The 17,101-nt window shown below is 52.3% G+C and overlaps 2 protein-coding genes across 8 annotated transcripts; both read right to left on the bottom strand.

The window, feature by feature from the left end:
* Window positions 1-1,471: 1,471 nt before the first annotated feature.
* Window positions 1,472-12,940, bottom strand: TMEM184A (transmembrane protein 184A). 4 transcript variants are annotated; one of them, XM_039732093.1, is made up of 9 exons: window positions 11,494-12,940; window positions 7,870-8,094; window positions 7,044-7,209; window positions 6,146-6,236; window positions 5,984-6,059; window positions 5,346-5,437; window positions 4,772-4,941; window positions 4,475-4,672; window positions 1,472-4,053 (listed from the first exon to the last, which is right to left on the bottom strand). In XM_039732093.1, exons 2-9 carry the CDS (start codon window positions 8,092-8,094, stop codon window positions 3,803-3,805), a joined length of 1,269 nt encoding a protein of 422 aa, XP_039588027.1. In that variant the 5' UTR covers window positions 11,494-12,940; the 3' UTR covers window positions 1,472-3,802. The 4 variants fall into 4 exon arrangements, with proteins under 4 accessions (XP_039588027.1, XP_039588028.1, XP_039588029.1 ...); XM_039732094.1 differs by lacking the exon at window positions 11,494-12,940 and adding an exon at window positions 11,372-11,459; XM_039732095.1 differs by lacking the exon at window positions 11,494-12,940 and adding an exon at window positions 11,040-11,353.
* A 149-nt stretch (window positions 12,941-13,089) lies between these two features.
* PSMG3 (proteasome assembly chaperone 3) lies at window positions 13,090-16,611 on the bottom strand. 4 transcript variants are annotated; one of them, XM_039732102.1, is made up of 3 exons: window positions 16,493-16,611; window positions 15,733-15,950; window positions 13,090-13,732 (listed from the first exon to the last, which is right to left on the bottom strand). In XM_039732102.1, the coding sequence occupies exons 2-3, from the start codon at window positions 15,946-15,948 to the stop codon at window positions 13,580-13,582; spliced, it is 369 nt and encodes a 122-aa protein (XP_039588036.1). In that variant the 5' UTR covers window positions 15,949-15,950; window positions 16,493-16,611; the 3' UTR covers window positions 13,090-13,579. The 4 variants fall into 4 exon arrangements, with proteins under 4 accessions (XP_039588036.1, XP_039588037.1, XP_039588034.1 ...); XM_039732103.1 differs by lacking the exon at window positions 16,493-16,611 and adding an exon at window positions 16,301-16,382 and having other exon boundaries at window positions 15,728-15,950; XM_039732100.1 differs by lacking the exon at window positions 16,493-16,611 and adding an exon at window positions 16,301-16,381.
* Window positions 16,612-17,101: the final 490 nt, after the last annotated feature.

The following is a 17,101-nucleotide window of genomic DNA, read 5'->3' as shown; positions in this document are numbered from 1 at the left end:
CTTGGCCTGTGTTGAGGCAGCAGGTTGGAGACAGATGGGTGTGTTGGCCAAAGCTGGAATTAAGAGGTAGGGCAAAGTGAAGAGGAGCAGGGCTGAAAGGCTTTGTGTGTCAGCAGGTAATGGATGGTCATTAGTGGGGCCAGGCAGGCTTGGCTGAGCAGGCACGTGGCTGAAGCCTGAGGGTGATGGCAGTCTCTGTGCTGAGCAAAAAAAGCATCATCAGCTGCTTTGGCTCCTGCCTGGAGTCACTGCAGCAAGGAGCTGGTGACAACAGAGGGGACAGGGAGATGGGCCAGTTGTGACTGTTGGAGGGATGGAGGAACATTAGTTCAGAGGACAGGGGCATCAGGAATGGGCCAGGTGAAGGTTCATAAGTGAAAGAAAGCTCAACGTTCACCATGCATAGGGGAGGAGCATAGAAGGTCTCTGAACAAGGTGGTGAAAGCACAAATCCTGCTCTCTGGCACAGGTCTGGCAGTCTGGTGCCTGCCAGCAGCTGTGCCCAGGGACTTGTTGGTGAATGCTAGCACCCAAAAAAAGAAGTGTCTGTCTCTGACTGGGTGCTGTGCAGCGAGCAGCCATGCATGAGAGCTGCCTCTGCTGTGGTGCCAGTGGCTGCCTTCCTTCCCCTCTGCTTTTAGGGAGGTCAGCTTGAGCTCCTGCAGGTGTAGTGGCAGAGTGTGCCTGTGATGACCATCCCTGATATGAGTGGGGTGTAAACCTGCCTGATCCAAGCCCAAAAACACCAGGAGATCCAATAGCTGCAGCTCAGCCTTGTCCTTGGGGAAAGCCCGTTTCCTTCTCCTCTGAGCTCCTGCAGGTGTAGTGGCAGAGAGTGCCTGTGATGACCATCCCTGCCTGATCCAAGCCCAAAAACACCAGGAGATCCAATAGCTGCAGCTCAGCCTTGTCCTTGGGGAAAGCCCGAGGACAAGCGACAACGGGAAAACAAATCTGCCGACCACTGGAGCCTGCTGCTGGCAGTGAGAGACGCCTGTTCCTCCCGGGCTGCCTGCTGGCGTGGCTCCAGGCACAGCAGGCTCCTGTGTAGGTCACCCGTGTGCTCGCCGCCAGCTTTCCCGTGTCCTTGTTGAGGAGGTGGAGGAGACGCGTTAGCAGAGGAGACCGCGTCCAGCCAACATCAGCGCTGGCATTTCTGTTCCCCATGGATGCCTTTTGACAGCCTAAGGGTTTGAGGGCTGTGACAGCGCCCAGCCTGAGCCATCAGCTCTTGCCTCTCTCCCCTCTCCAAGAAGAAGGACGAGCAGGAGGCCCAGCCTCGCCGGCTGGAGCAGGGAGGGTGCCTGCTGTTGCCGTCGCGGCAGCCAGCTGGTGTCCAGCCCAGCACGGCTCCTTCAGGCTGGTATCACACTGCTGACTTGCATGAGTCACAGCTGACTTTTTTTTTCTTCCCCCCCCTTGTTTGGCTTGCAAGAAAGATCTGTTTTACATATAATACAGTAATCAGGGCTTGACATAAATAGGCAAATGTTATTGTCTGCATTGGGAATTGCACCTGCTGGCAGAGCAATGGAGGCAGCCCATTATGCAGCGGAGTCGATCAATTGTGCAATGAAGTACAACCACGGTTCTTGCTGTGTTCTTGTGCAAGTCTTTATCTCAGTGGCTGCGAGCACGCCAGCAGATGTGCCATCATCACCTTTGCAGTCTGTCCTCGCCCCAGGAGCCAGAGCAGCCTCTGTTCCTGCAGCTGTGGCTGTCCTCTCCCAGAGGGGTGAAGACCAAGATGTTCAGCTGAGATGTCCCTGCTTCTGTTCTGGCTGCATTACAAAGCCAAGCAGCCTTGTCCCCGAGTACTGAGGCTGCACTTTCTATGCAGGACAGTCTTGCTCCCAGGATGTGCAGGATCCTGGATGAATGCCTGGATGTGCACAGCATCTGGCTCTTGTTTATGGACCTTCCTGCAGGAAAAGTGGCAGCAGTCTCACCGGCTGAGCAGGTATGAGCAGCGCTCCGTCCAACCAGAGGGACTTGCACGACTGGCTGAGCTATAGGTTGCTCATGTGGAGTCTGGGCTATAGCATGCTAAGATTTCTCCAATAATAATAATAATAAACAGAGCTCATCTTGTTGGTGCTGGAGTCTGGGCTTAGCTTAGCTAAACCAGATCCAGCACCTCTGAAGCACTGCATCCCCAGCTTAGGTGAGGGGTGGAAGAGGTTCTGTGCAAGGAGAGGAAGCGAGAGACACGCACGTTCTTTGTGGAGTGAAAAAGATGAGCACAAATCCTGTAGGAATGCCAAAATGTGCAGGATGCTGCGTGTGCAGGTATTTCTGCTGGGCCAGCATTGAGGGGCAGGGAGGACGTTAAGCTTAAGAGCATCAGCATTATAGCAGGAACAGGCAGATCGTGGGCTTTGCTTGCTGAGCTCAGTGAAAATGCTTGCTTGCTCTGTGCAAGAAAATGCTGTTTATTAGAAAAAAAATAAATAATTTTGTGTTGTGATTTACATTTTGCAGCTTAAGAGCAGGGGGAAAAAAGATCCAGATTCTATGACTTGTGTTTAAAAGGTCTCCAAGCCTTATCCATTGGTTTGTTTGCCACATGACTGCAAATCTGAGGCTATAAATTTGCCCTCACCCTTCCACTAGCTAGCTACCATCCCAGACAACAGCCCAACCAGTGCCTAAGTTCATTCCCAGGGATCATCTCATTAACAGAAGAATAGAAATTAGACTAAGAAATGGGGAAGAAAGGAGAAGAAGTCTTAACAGAAGGATATGAACTCGCCATCACTGATACGAAGAGCATCACTCCATACACAGTCTTCCCTTGCCTGTGGTCTTGCCCCACGTGGCAACATCCCTCAGCACCTTTCTATCCTCACCATGGTCACCCACCTGGGCTCAGCTCCTGCTTGCCTTCCCACAGGTCAGGCAAAACCCAGGGATGGGGAATAGTGAAGGGTTAGGAGGAACAGACAGTTCCCACTAAGTGAATTCCTACCACCACCAGTCACAGTCTGGTTCCCTAATAAAGATTCTGATAAGGAAGCTGGAATCCCTTTTAACTTCTGATCCGTTCATAGATAAGCTGGTTTAGACATAAACAAGCACTTCTGTCACCAGCAGCTCTCAGAAATGCAGCTGCAGACCTCTGGTTAGTCCCAGTGAGGTCCTGCCACACTCCCGGGGGAGTTACTTGGACAGCTGCATCCACATCTGGAGGGAGAAGAGGATGACTTACTCTTTCTCCATGGTAAAGGTCTTTTGCACATCTCTATAAGCTTGCTGTGAGAAGGAGAGGGAGAAAGATGTAAAAATAAGGAATGACGTCTTTCAACCTTTACCGGGTTTTGAGGTGAAGCGAAGTCACCTTCCTGGGCTGGTTTTCTCCACGGAGCCCTTGGAGATCATTTTTTACTCAAATTGGGAGAAATTAGAGCAGAACTGTGCTGAGAAAAGCATTTCTCTCAGGCCTCAGCACTGCTTGGAGGTAAGAGTAGGGCGAGGGCGGCTGGTCTGTCCTGCACTCCAGCTCCCCTCCCTGCCTGGCATCCCCCAGCATTGGCACAGGGCTGGCAGAGAGACAGCAGCAGTGGGGCAGCAAAGCCCAGGCTGCAACACAGGGTGCAACACAGCTTCATCCATGACAGCAGGAGCTGGCACTATTTCACTTAACCTTTTCTGGGTTATTGCATCTTCTCTTTAAGAGACTGGCTTTTTGGATAGAGTTCCTGGATTCTCAGTATTCTGATTAGCCAGGCTGTCTCAGCCTCAAGACACCTGCCCTCTGCATGGATTACAACCTCTTCAGTGTCAGTGTCTCTTCTGATACCTCCTACAGCTCTTCATCTGACAGGATTAGCATTCTCTTTTCAATGTTTTTGCTCTTCCTGCTGCTCTGTCCATCTATCTTGGAGGCCACATGCCCGTTCTCCCCTGGTGCTTTGCGCTCTGCCTCCTGCATCGACTGCTGGGTGTACTGCTGGTATGCAGGAGAGAAGTTGTGGATGGCATCCTGCACGATGTCCTGGGGGCTGATGGTCTCCTTCAGCCCACTTGAGATGCTCTGCATCGGGGCGAGGTTTGCTGCAAAACAGGGAGAGCAGGAGGGTGATGGGACAGCAGACAATGAGCCCAAGTGATCCAAGACACTTCCCCTTAGAAATTGAAGATCAGGGGCTCATTGTGGGCCACGTCAGCTTGCGGTTCCAAGGAGAAGGAAGGCAATCCCAGCTCCATGTTCCAAAGGATAGATCTTCTCCAAGAGCATGTGGGTAACATCACCATCCCCTAATCCTACCCAGCCACACCAAGGTCTCCTTATCTGCCCCCTTGTTTTAGCTTGTGGGTGTCATGACGGAAGAGGGAGAAGAAATGCATGGAGTACAGGATAAAGAAATTCCTCTTGTAGCTTTTAGCATCCCATTGGTAATGGGATACTAATAAAATAAGGGAGGTTTCCTCTTTCCTTAGTCATTGAAGAAAGGAAGAAGTGAGGAAGAGTTACCTGTTGAGTTTTCTTTCTTCTCCCTGTACACGTGGCAGGTGAATGCGTAGCGCAGGGCAATGGAAGCAAAGAACATTTCAATGCAGATGATGAAGTTCTGGTAGCCAGCAGCCACTGTCCCAGCTCCCACCTCCTTCCCATCGATGATCTGAACTTCAGGGATCACCCCACATTTCTCCAGGATTGCCAGCAGTGTCCCTGTGTGGGGGGAGGGAGAGGGATTAGTTCTGCTCCTCCACCCTGGATCCAGGTGGGGCTATGAGAGGAGAAGCACGGAGCATCCATGGTGGGACCCACCTTGCCAGAAGGAGAGGAAGATGACGGCCTTGATAGTGATGAACTTGAGGACTGGCTCAAACGGGCGCAGCAGGTCCATGGTGGCAAAGTAGAAGAGGAAAAGGGCATAAAGGGCCAGGCTGACAGAGAAGTTGTAGATGATGGTGATGTAGAGGTATCCACTGTGGACACTGCAGGCAGAGAGAGAGAGAGGGAGAGCTGCTGCCCTGGGCTGTGGGGAGCAAAGCAAGTGCAGCTGGGGGCAAAGAGAGATCAAATGGGGAAGGGGAGGGTGCATAGCTTTGCTGTGGGGGAGAACACAGCCCAGGAGGGGGAGGAGGGCAGAGGTAACAGCTTCTCCTCTGCTGGTGGACCTCATTTTTTTATTATTTATTATTTTATTTATTATGGCTCACAGGAGTTTTGTCCCTTTATTGTTTGGGGGCAGTGAGTCTCTGTTCCCTGGCACTTCAAGCTCACAATGCTCTCACTGTCCATGGAGCAGCTTCCTGGGGAGACTGGCAGGACACACTGGTGATGGAGCAGGGATCCATCCTCTCCCTTTCACCCCCCCAGCCCCACCCAGCATCCTCACTTGAAGTCTCCATCGTGGTACTTGCCGAACGCCTGCAGGATGATGGTGACAATTGCCATGAGGGGTTTCACAATGCAGAACTGCAGCGTGGCCTGCACAGGGGAGAGACATGGTGTGCCATGGGCAGCAGGACATCCCACCCCTCTGCTCCAGGGACACACACAGAGGACAGAGCAGTGCTCCGGGGTGAAATATGAACCAGCACAAGGTCTGCAGATGTGAGGGAGTGGGGCTTCCAGAAGGCAGCTCTCAAAAGGAAGCATAGCCAGTCCAAGGTGGGGGACCAGAGGGCTTGGGGACAAACAGGTGACAGGATTCAGCCCACAGTGCAGTGCTGGAGAGTGAGACAGCATCCAGGCTAACCTGGGACTGGACAGAGATGGCAATCTGAGCTCTGCAGTGGGAGGAGACCCTGACTCAGCAGTGAGTCAGAAGCAAGGACAGCGAGCAGCCTTGCTGCTGGCCAGGTGCCAGCAAGCTGGTGACCTGCCTCCCTCAGAGGAAAAAAGCCTCCAAATCCAGCATCTTAAGTGAATAATGAAGCTAAGCCCCCTTGGCAGGGCAGTGGGAAAGGAACCTGCCCCCCGAGAGCCCTCATCTGAGGGAAGTGGAGTCAATGCTCCCCATGGGGTACCCACCTGCTTGCAGAAGCGCAGGAACCCGATGGAGTAGGACATACCCTGAAGGCAGCAGGTCCCGTAAAAGCAGCTAGACCTGGAGGCAGAAGGCAAGGAGATGCCATTGGGGGTGCTGGGTGGGAAAAGTGGTGGAGGAGGAACCCCCAGGATGCTGGGACTTACGCAATGGGCTTCCCTCGGATCTCTGTCATGATGGTGCTCTCCCCTCCGAGGTACTCGAAGCACAGGCTCAGGAAGCTGTAAATCACAAAAGCTGCCAAGGCAAGGGCAGACATGATCAGCAGGACTGATGGAAGTCCTGGAGGGGGCTGTTTCATCTCACATTCCTTCCTGCTCAGGTGTTTCCTCATCCAACCTGGCACTGCATCAAGATTTGGGATGGTGGTGGGTGAGAGCCCAGTAAGATGAGCAGCAGGTCAAATTTATTTGACTTCCAAGTGGAGTCAGACACATTGCACTATGTGCACAGAGTTCATTACAGACACAGCAGCTCCTCTGGGCATACACAGTCTATCCAGGGACCATCTGCATGGAAGTACTTCAGAATTACTAAGGGGCAGCACAAATGGCTGGTGGCCAGCAAGCTGCAGGTCTTGAAAGTTTTCTTGGACATCCTCACCACTTATTTTTCATATACAACAAACCTGAAGTAATGCAAATGCCCACACAACTTAGTTCCTGAAGAAGAGAGGACCAAGGCAAAAAAACAGCCTTAATCCTGACAAGTTTCCCTTGCACTTCAACACACCCCAACTCCCCAGTTTCTTGGGTACATCTGCCTTGTGTTTTAGAGAAGCTGCACTTCTACTCCACAGGTAGCCAGAAAACCTCTTTTCCAGGGATGTGGTGCTGGGGTCCCTCCAAGCCTGTGTCTGAAAGGCAGCAGCTCATATTTGTTTGCAGCTCTGCTGCCAACAGAGAAGGGGAAAACTTCATGGAGGAAGGGAGAGTGGGAAGCGAAGCAATGGAGATTGCAACGCAAGACGCTCCAGAGACAGGTGAGCAGGATGAGAGCCCTGCTTTGCCTTCAGCCTCCCTGCTGAGCAGATGCTGTGCTCACCTTCGTAGCAGTCCCGCACCGAGTCGAAGTAGACGTAGTACTGGTGGCTGCCGAGGAGGAGGAGGCTGAGCCAGGAGTCAAAGGCATAGACGGGCACGATGAAGAGGATGCGGATGATGTAGCGCTGCTCCTTGGGGATGGTGTAATTCCTCAGGTGTGTGTAGATCTGCAAAGTGCCCAGCATGCAGAGTTGTGGCTGCCACAGGTCAGGATGGGAACTAGAGGTGCCCCCAAGGCACAGGGGTGCTGTGTTAACCTTCCTCTCTGGGGTGAGAGCTCTGCCAGCTTTCCACCACAGACCCATCACAGTGAACACACACACAACAGGCTCCATCCCAGTCCCTGGGCCCATCCCTTGCATGAAAAAGTGTGGAAATCGGGTTCTTTCCCTGGGCTGCGTGAGGAATGTGCCCTCCCCTGTGCAGCCCCATCCCTGTGCTTGGAGACAGCCACTTGCCCCAGGGCTGCCTTCAGCAGCATGGACCTGCACAGCCCCCTAAACCATGCCCACTCAGGGTGTGCCTCAAGGCAGCTGCTGCTGGGCACCCCAAACACCTCAAATGCCCCACTGGGTGTTGCCTCTGGGCAGTGCCAATGCCCTGCAGCCTCTCCTGGCACTGGCAACCACCTGGGGAGAGTGTGGGCAAAGTCTATCCTTACGAGCTGCCAGCACCAGGCTCCTGACAGCAGGGATATCTCCTCTGGGCAGCAACAGGAAGAAATACTTACCCAGAGCTGAGTGATTTGCAAGGGACTTGGGGACAATTGATAGTTTTGCTCTCATGTGAACCCCTGTGCTGAGCCCCACGTGTGCTGCAGCCCATACCTGGTGGAAGGTGACGATGAGTGCTGACCACACGAAGATGCCAGAGATGGCCTGTGCTGCTGTCGTGGTCAGGAAAAGCTGCTGGCTCTCCTGGGAGTTGTTGTGGGCAGCCGTAAGCAGGGCAACAGCTGAGAATGGCGGGGCTGAGGCCAGCCTGGCTGCTGTGCCAGGCCCTGGCGTGCCAGGTGCCACGGGAGAGGGCACAGCACGTGTGGCATTACTCATCTGCAGGGAGGGAGAGGGAAGGGGAGTGGTGCAGGACAGGGAAGGTCCCAGCAGATTTCCCAGCCCACACAGCATGTACAAACCTCCTGTGAGGTTTATCTCCTCCCCAGGGCTTTTCCAGGGTGTCCTTCACCCAAACCAGCCCCTTTGCCATGATTGTGTTTACTTCTCCCAGCAAGCAAATACAAATATCCTTCAGGAGAAGACCCTCTTTTTCCTGAGGTCCATGCAGTTCCCATGTCTCCCAAAAGACACACTTCTCCTTCCCAGCTTTGCTCCTTACTTTTTCAGGACTCACTGCCACTTGAAAGGGACTGATCTGTGCATATTTGCACCCCTGTGAGTTCACACTTGTGGCTCAGGAACCTTTTTCATCAGAAACCGGAGACTTAAGGATTAAACCAATCCCTCACCCAGGATAATAGAGTCCCTTACCAACAAGCCATCAGGACACTCGTGTCATCTTCCTTGGGAGCCCAGAAAACACCAGGTCCTCCCCAAATTTAGCTCCTTTCATAATGTGTGGCCTGCTGGGGGCAAAGCCTGGGGATGCCCAAGAAACCAGACATTTAGTGTCACCCACATTCTTCACCCAGCTATTTTGGGATTGTGGGGGTGTCAGTGTGCCAGCAGTGCCAACCCCAAGACCTGAAGGACAGCCAGCAGTCCCTCCTGCACCCAAATTGAGCACAAGGGAGCAAGCTTGCCATGGCAGAGGCAGAGCTGCTGCCCTTGGGGATGCAGGAGTGCTCTGGCATCTCCCTGCTCGGCGTGTGCTCCTCAAAGCTGGCTGCCCCAAGGCACTGAGCATTCCTGGTGCAGAGGGTGGCTGGGCATATGGACACCGTGTACCCTGTGGTTACAGACAGCAAGGACCAACCTAATAATAAGCAATTATTTATAGGGCAGCTTCATATCTCAAGGCCAACAGATGTATAAACTGCCATGTTTGGGTTTTCTTTCTGTTAATCTATGGAAAGCTGCTTTTTCCCAAGTATAACAATAGTGGTTTAAAAACCCAACAATCTGCAAGCTGAACTCTAACAATATAGACGCTTCTCAGTGCACTGTTAATAAACAAATATTTTAGCTGCTGGGTAACTATCACCTGTGGTAAAACTGTAAGCATGAACTGCAGAGGAGCATAAAAATATCTGCCACAGATAAGAGCGGCAGGGAATGACCTCGGTCCAATTAAACAAACCAAAGCAAGAGCTGACCCTGCGGCTCCCTGTTCTGCCCTCTCACCGAACCCCAACCTCACCGGAGAGCAAACTCAGCTGGTGTCAGATCAACAGCCCTAAAAATACCTTTCCCCGGCTCCGCCTGGCAGCAGTGCTGTAAGCGGAGATGCCCGGGCAGCTGGCGAGGCCCCAGCAGCTCAGCCCGGAGTAGCTGCGCGCTGGGAGCGGGGCTGGAGCTGCTGCGGGACAGCAGCGGGGCCGATAGTGTTACACAGGCAGCAGGGAGCCGCGCTCTTCCCCCTGCCACCGTCCTGTGGTCCTGCCCTGGCAGCAGGAAAAAGGATCCCGGGAAAGCCGGGGCGGGAGCTGGTCTTTGGACAGACTTGGATGCTGCCGGACCTGCCGTGTAAACATTAACAGGAGGACGGAGATAGCTCGTGGCACCGGGAAGGAGATGAGAGTCCGGCTGTGCCCAGATCCCAAATCACTCCTCACTCCTTCTGGGGCTGCCCTGCTGCTGGCTGGGGCTAAATAGCTGGATTTGGCCACGCTTTGCCTCCGCCAGAGCATCATGACAGAGCAGGATGAAAGCTCACTCTTTCTAGCTGTGTTTTTCTAGCCACTTTTCTAGTGATCCAGCCTACTCCCCAAGACACGGCAGAGAGCTGTGCTCTTCACTAGATCCATTTATTCTGTTTTCAACGCAGTGCTGTGCCACAGATGCTTGTCCCAAGACATCCCATCTCCTATTAACTTTCCCAGCCATCGCGGTGTGAGCACGGTGGCACCAACAGCCAGTCCTGGCAGCCTCCCCGACATTGTCACACTCTGAACATTGCAGAACAAGTCATTAAAAGCAAAAGCCTCGGTGCCGTTCAGAGACAGGGCTCCCAGCTCCACAGGTAATTAGATCCCGGCCGTGCAAGGTAGTCAGGCAATTCAATGCAGTTAGAGAGCCATTTGCTTCCAAAACAAAGGCAGCAACGAGACACCGGGAATAACACCAGCTGCAAAATTCAGCTCCTCCATGGGACTGAGCCATATCCAATCTGTCTGTTTTCAGACACCTTGCAGGTACGTGCCATACAGTGTCTACCTGTTACACACACTCCCTGGGATATTAGAGATGCTAAGTGAAAACTGAAAAGATAAACGGAGCAGTGAAGCTTGTATTCAGGCAGACCACCTGCAAATGGGCTTTTCACCTTGCCAGGGATTCCCCTCCATCTGCCGGCTGCCAGAGCCCAGACTCCCAGCTCACGTCCCTCCCTGTGTCCTGCAGCACCCAGGACAAATTCCCACTTCAGTGGCAATCCCCCGTGGGGTGAAGCAAGTCAGCAGGGAAAGGTGAGCCCTCGCAGCCCCCAGCAAGCACCTCTGAGATCCCTGACCCACATCCTGGGGAAGGGAGCATCCAGGTTTAGCCGGTTTAGCCCCACCAGAGCAGGAGGCATGCCTTTCCTCCGGACTGCTGTCAGACAAAGCCAGGACACTCGGGTTATTTACGGGACCAGCCTCTCCACACCACCATCAGGCCACTCAAGGGGAAGGACCGGCAGCACACAGCTACAAATCGCGGCAGGGCAGCAGCGAGCCCTCTCCGAAGCCCATCTGGAGGAGTGCATGACGCAGGCACAGGGCTCTCAGAGCAGGCTCTGCCCTCCCAGCGGCTCCCACAGGTGCTCAGAACCACTGGCTGGGCCAACCCTGCTTTGTGGGGTTTCCCCCAGCATGCCGTACACCCCCCAGGGCCCCACTCACCCTTTGGGGCTGCTCCGGGAGGGAGTCCGGCTGCCGTGCACCGGGCTGTGCATCCCCCGTGCCCTGCTCCACCTGCACGGTTGGAGACTCCTCCTCCGGACACCGTCCCGGCCCTGCCCGCCCGCTGGCCGCGGGCCCTGCCGCTGCCCCGCTTACCCTCGCTGCTCCCCGGTTCTCGCAAGTGCCCCGCTCCCCTTGGGCCTGGCAGCACCCCACTCGCCCTCGCTGCTCCCCTGTCCCACCAGCACCCCGCTTTTCCCACCAGCGTCCCACTGTCCCTGCCAGCCCCCCACGGGCCTTGCTGTGGCCCGGGCCCGGCCGGCCCCGCTTACCTTACAGCACCGCCTCGCTGTGCCCGGCTCACCCTGCCAGCGCCCTCCCTGCGCCCCGGGCCCCGCGGGAGCTGGAGCAGCAGGTCGGGCTTTGTGTCCCGCAGAAAAGCTACCCAACTTACCTTTCCAGTCCGCCGTGCTCGGCACCCACGCCCGGAAAGCAAACACGGATGGAAAGCTGCGGTGCGGCCCGACGCCGCTGCCCCCCGCCCAGCACACGTCCTGCCGAGGGCAAGAGCTCTGCCTGGGTGGCAGAGGCAGCTTTCCCAGCAACTGGGAATTAATCCCTGCCTAGAGGAGAGCGACGACTAAAAGGCAGGCAGCTGGTGGCACCTTGTGCCTGTTGTTTGAGCAGGCCTTCCCCTTGGTTTATTGTGCAGCGGAGAGGAGCAAAGTCGAAGGACCAATTGCTCGTGCTCTTAATTTATCACACATGGAAAGGCAGCAAGGTAAGTCTGTCCTGGCTCCAAGCATCAAATCACAGAGGTTTCCACATCCTTTCCTCACCCACCACCCTGTGCAGACCAGGTGGCACATACACAGCCAGGAAATGAAGGTGCTTAACTTGTGCTTGGCTTTTAGGTAGTAAACACACAGTTCTTTAGGGCATGCAGTGGTATGCCACTGTATTGCCACAGTGAAAATGCAATTTCCATCCAATTTGCTGATTCATGCATGTTCTCCTCAAGCTGCTGGAACTATGGACACAGTAAGAGCCTCAGTTCTGTCAGGAGAGAATCCCTACTAGCAAACCAAGATTGACAATAACTAATTCCACATGTCTCTCTCAGCCTTCCTAGACAAGAAAAAAAAAAGAAAAAAAAAAGGGAAGTGTAAAAGAGGAAAAATTTATAGCTCTGACAGATGCGAATCTTTGATTCTTGGAAGCACAGTTTAGAAAATTATTTTTAGATGAAATTTCTTGTCAAGGGCAGCTGGAAGCCTGCAGTGTTTGACTGTATTTTTAAAAAACTTTCATTTCTCATAATCCCTTTAAATGCTGTAAATAACTCTTACTTCAGAGAAAAGAGTCCTTTCAAAATCCATTTTCTGCTTTTCTACTTCTAGGGGATTTTTCAGCAGCAGAATGACCTGGCAGCTGGATCACCATGATGGGGCAGGCACAGGCTGTGTGTTAATTCTGCTGTACCAATTGGTCTTAGCACAATTCCTCCCTGCCCACAATCCAAGACCTGGCCTCTGTCCGGGCTGTCAAGTTCATAAGTGACGAAAGTGTGTAACAGCTCACTTAAAAATTTACTACTTGTTGTTGTTTATTACAAGAAGTGAAAACAAATGTGCTTTCCAAGCAAAAGGCAAAAGTTTGGCTACTAATCTTTGCATCAGCTCATGCAACTAATCTGACACTTTTTGTAAATGAATTGGCAGTAACACCCCTGTGTAACCCCTCAAACCATCTGTCCCCATGTCTCTTAAGACAGATGCTCATTGCAGGTGATCAGCCTATGGATGTTCTGTTTTTCCGATGTGTTGGTACCACGTAATCCATTAGCAGAGATTATTTCTTACAACTCTTTTGGGTTCCTGTCTTCCACCCTGACATTAGCTTTCATGAAATCTGCAGAGCGTCATGATCTGCCTCTCTTTAAAATCAGAGTGAAAGTAGAAAATGAATTCAGTCTACATCCAGAAAGGAATGGACATAAGGACAAAAGCAGCCATCTAGGACTCATTTCCTAAAAAAAGGCAAGAAAACCTTTCCCATTATACAACTGTTGATTTTTTACCAAGGTTTGTATTTCAATTGAAGTGATTCTCACAGAGCAAAAAAGAAAACAGGTAAAATTTGATTTGACAATGTTTCTTTTATTCTCTCTGCACTGGGTGTTCTGGGTGTTCCCCCTTTGCGGTATGGCACAGCTACAGAGCTTGGCATCTGCTGCTGCTCAGGACACATGTGCAGAGCTGAGCCCTTTCCCAAAAAAATGATCCACCCACCATGATAAAAGTAGCACTTCTATGTTGAGACAATTGCTCTCGTCTCACCACTGTCTATATGGACTTGCAAACCTGTCCCAGTAATAAAACCCACAAATGTTCTACACAGTAGAGAAAAATTCATGAAATTCCTCAGGACGTCCAAAACCACCACAAAGACATTCCATCATTTTCATTTCTAGTCCTTTTAAATAGGTGGTGATGAGTCATGGGCTCAAGATCATTTCCTTGAATCCAGATGGCACAACTTCACCACACTTGGCAACTTCGGATCACTTCTCGTAGAGCCTGTATTCCTTCCATGGTTTTGTCCTTCAAAGCCATGGCGAGGAGAACAGGTTTGTTCCCAGCTTCCTGCGACACGAATGCCACCAGGTTTTTGGCACAAACATGAACGAGGGGCTGAAAAGCAAAGGGATACAGATGTACACTCCTACAGATGGGAGAGCCCTCCTGCAGGAGTTAGGAGAGGAAGAGTCCTGCACTGACGTGGAGAACCTGTTGATCCTGGACTCCCACTGAGGAGTTCCAACATGGTCAGCAAAGGGAAGCCACAGGACAGGGAACTCCAGAAAGCACTTTCTCAACCAGCTCAAAAGGGAAGAGTTTGGTCCCATGAGTGTGCCAGCCACCCACACCACCCTGAAACTACTTGAATTGAGTTCAGCACTGTCTGGGAAACTTGGAAACTCAGTACAGAGAATCCTTCCTTCCATAATCCTCCCACCTAAACTATGGCACCAGTGTTAAATTATATGAAATGCTGTGGATCCAAATGCCTTTATTTCCTTCACAGCCAGGTTTCTAAAGAAGTTTGCAAGTACAGTTTTTTTGTTTAAAAATTTGTTCTGAAGAGGGGATGTTCCACTGACAAGCTCTGGAAAAAAGCTGTTATTTTTGTAATTCCTAGAGATCCCCAAATGGTGTTATATACACAGTTTTTGTATGCCTGGTGTTACAGACATGTTGCTTTTTATTTTAATAGAATAATGAAAAGCAGAAATAAGTAGTGAGGCTGAAGGAGGCAAAAAAAGGGATATAACCTTTTCCATGAGGTTTCTTTAACAAGAATAGAGCAGAACAGCATTGACTATTTCACTTGGAAGGCACCTACGATGACATCTAGCCCAACTGCCTGAACAACTCAGAGCTGACCAGGTTAACACATTATTCAGGGGAGTGTCCAAATGGCTCTTAAACACTGACAGGCTCAGAGCCTCAACCACCTCAAGCCTGTTCCAGTGTCTGACCACACTCTTGGTGAAGAGGTGTTGTCTCATGCCCAGTCTCAACCTCATCCAGCACAGCTTGGAACCACCCAGCTTGTCTAGGGTTTATTTACACCCATAGCTGTGTAGTTGTTGGAAGGATGAGTTTGCTTGATTTTAGCTGCTGTTTGGAAGTGTGCAACATCCCAAAGAAGGATGTTAGCAGTGACAAGCAGGAAAGCAGCAAACTAGTGAAAGTCTTTTCTTGAACTTTAGATCAGTTAGTTAAAAGTATTTAAAAATAGAATGATCAAAGTAAACATAGCACTTCCCATCTCCAAATAAAACCCAAAATAAGCTTGGGGGTGGAGGTGGTCATCATTTGCAGATATCAAAGCAGAGAAAGCAAAATATCTCCCAAAAAGGGAAGGCTATTGCTCAAGAGAAAGAACTCCACAAGGGGAAGTCATGGATAGAATCAGGAACTCGTGCTGCTATAGCTTGTCTAGTTAAAGCTAGCAAGTAATATGTGATTCATATTCATGAATTCTTCAACCCTGGTGGAAAGCCTCATAATCTTGTAGCTCTGTAACTTTCTGTTTTAATGTTTTACCAGTAGATGCTTTACGAAACACATTTGCTTCTGCTTTCTCTCTAGCTTTGTGAAATGGTCGATAAAAACCTCATTTTGTTGAAGCAAAACAAATTAAACTTTATCAAGGGAAGGTGCTGGCAGGCACACTTGGGAGTGGGCAACTAAAGTTCACCATGGGGCTGGCATAGACGGGGGAGGATGGGGGTGGGAAAATAGACCTGAAAAAGAAAACAAACTCACTGGAACAGAAACCCAAAAAGGTTATCAATGGCTGCATATTTAATCTTGCAACCCTTAAATCAACAGAACTTTATCAAACTTTCCATAAACATGCAGAAGCAATCCATATCCTGCAGGACACAAAACAACAGATCGGCAAACCACTCACGCTTAGTTAAACTTTTATGTCCAAGAGCAGACGAGCACACATACTTTTCTGATGAGCCCCTCTTTCCTCATTTTAAAATTAATCTTATCACTATTCAAACACTGCTTAACTGCTGTGATTCATCAACTCCCTGGCAACTCGCACAGCCCCACCTACCACATTTCCCCCTTATCCTTGCTGCCTCTGCGCTTCGCATCCGCTCTCACCTCACCTCATCCTTGCCCAGCAGCACCTTCGTGGTGAGCGAGGGCCTGCCCACGTTGTCGCCGATGGTGTTGGGGTCCACGTAGACGATGGTCCCCATCTTGCCGTACTGAGTGACCACCACGAGGACCGAGTTGGAGAAGGCCGTGCACACCACCTCCGTCGGCACGCCGTGCACCACCTCCTCTCGCTGCTTGGACGTCACGATGGGACCCGCTTCCATCGCTTCCGAAAAAGAACAAAACGACAACAACAGTATGACAACATTGGATTAAAAACAAGCGCCACGAGCTACAAAAAGACCGAATCCTTTCCATAAGTTGAAATACCCACGGTTAAGTTAATTTCAGTGCAAACCCGCACCCCTGACTGGGGGGGGGACTTCGCAGCCCCGCAGCGATGGCATCACTGCCCCCGCCTGGCCCTGCTGCCTCTGACAGGGGCCCCGCTAACGCGGATAGCTGGTACCCAGGGGGAAACCCTGCTTTCCCCCCCAGCTCCACCAGGCTTTTCCTGAGGGAGACATGGAGACAGCCACCCCCATCCCGCCGGGCCGCGGCCCTCACCGCCCCTACCCTTGCCAGCCCCGCCGCGCCGCCGCTCTCCGCCCGGGCCCGCCCCGCCGTGGCGGAAGCGGCGCCTTTCTTTTCCTTTCCCTTCCCATCCCTCCCTCTCTCCCTCCCGCAGCCGGCGGGGGGCGATGGCGCAGGGCGGCCGCTGCCCTCACGGCCTGTCCCCTCCCCTTCCCTCAGCGCCGCCGCCATTACCCGCCGCGGCAAGGCGCCATCTCCGGCCCCCCTGCGCTCTCCTCACGGCCCTTCGCCGGCCCCGGGCAGGGCTGCCGCACCCGCTCCCTCCTCCGGGGATGGTCCCCGGGGATGAGCCCCTTCTCCGGGGATGAACCCCTTCTCTGAGGATGATATCTTTCTTCGGGGATGAGCCCCTTCTCCGGGGATGAACCCCTTCCCCCGGTCCGGTCTCCAGGCCCCGTTTCTCCCCGTTTCATGCCGGGAGCTGGGCAGGAGTCACAGCGCAGGACCCCCCAGCGCCATGAGGGGGTGGCTGTGAGGGGACAGGTGACCTGGGGACCGAGAAGGGCTGTGAATACTGTTTTTCCCTCATTTTCCCCATGGGATACGATCACTCCCAGTACTGGATTTCATTAGGCCATGCTGTGAGACCCCAAGTGTGCTTTCCCATCTTACTAAAAGTGGCTTATAACGTAGGCTTGTGTAAACGAGGCAACTTTTTACATAGGCAGACAGAGCTAGGACAAGGTGAATGCTTTTAAACTTAAAGGGAAGAAATGTATATTGGCTGTCAGGGCTCAGACTTCCCTATAAGGGTGCTGAGGCCCTGGCACAGGGTGCCCAGAG

The sequence above is a fragment of the Passer montanus genome, unplaced genomic scaffold (genome assembly GCF_014805655.1).
Source record: "Passer montanus isolate IOZ18808 unplaced genomic scaffold, ASM1480565v1 scaffold8, whole genome shotgun sequence".
In the NCBI taxonomy this organism is placed as follows: Eukaryota; Metazoa; Chordata; class Aves; order Passeriformes; family Passeridae; genus Passer; species Passer montanus.
This window is presented reverse-complemented; position numbering and strand designations above follow the sequence as displayed.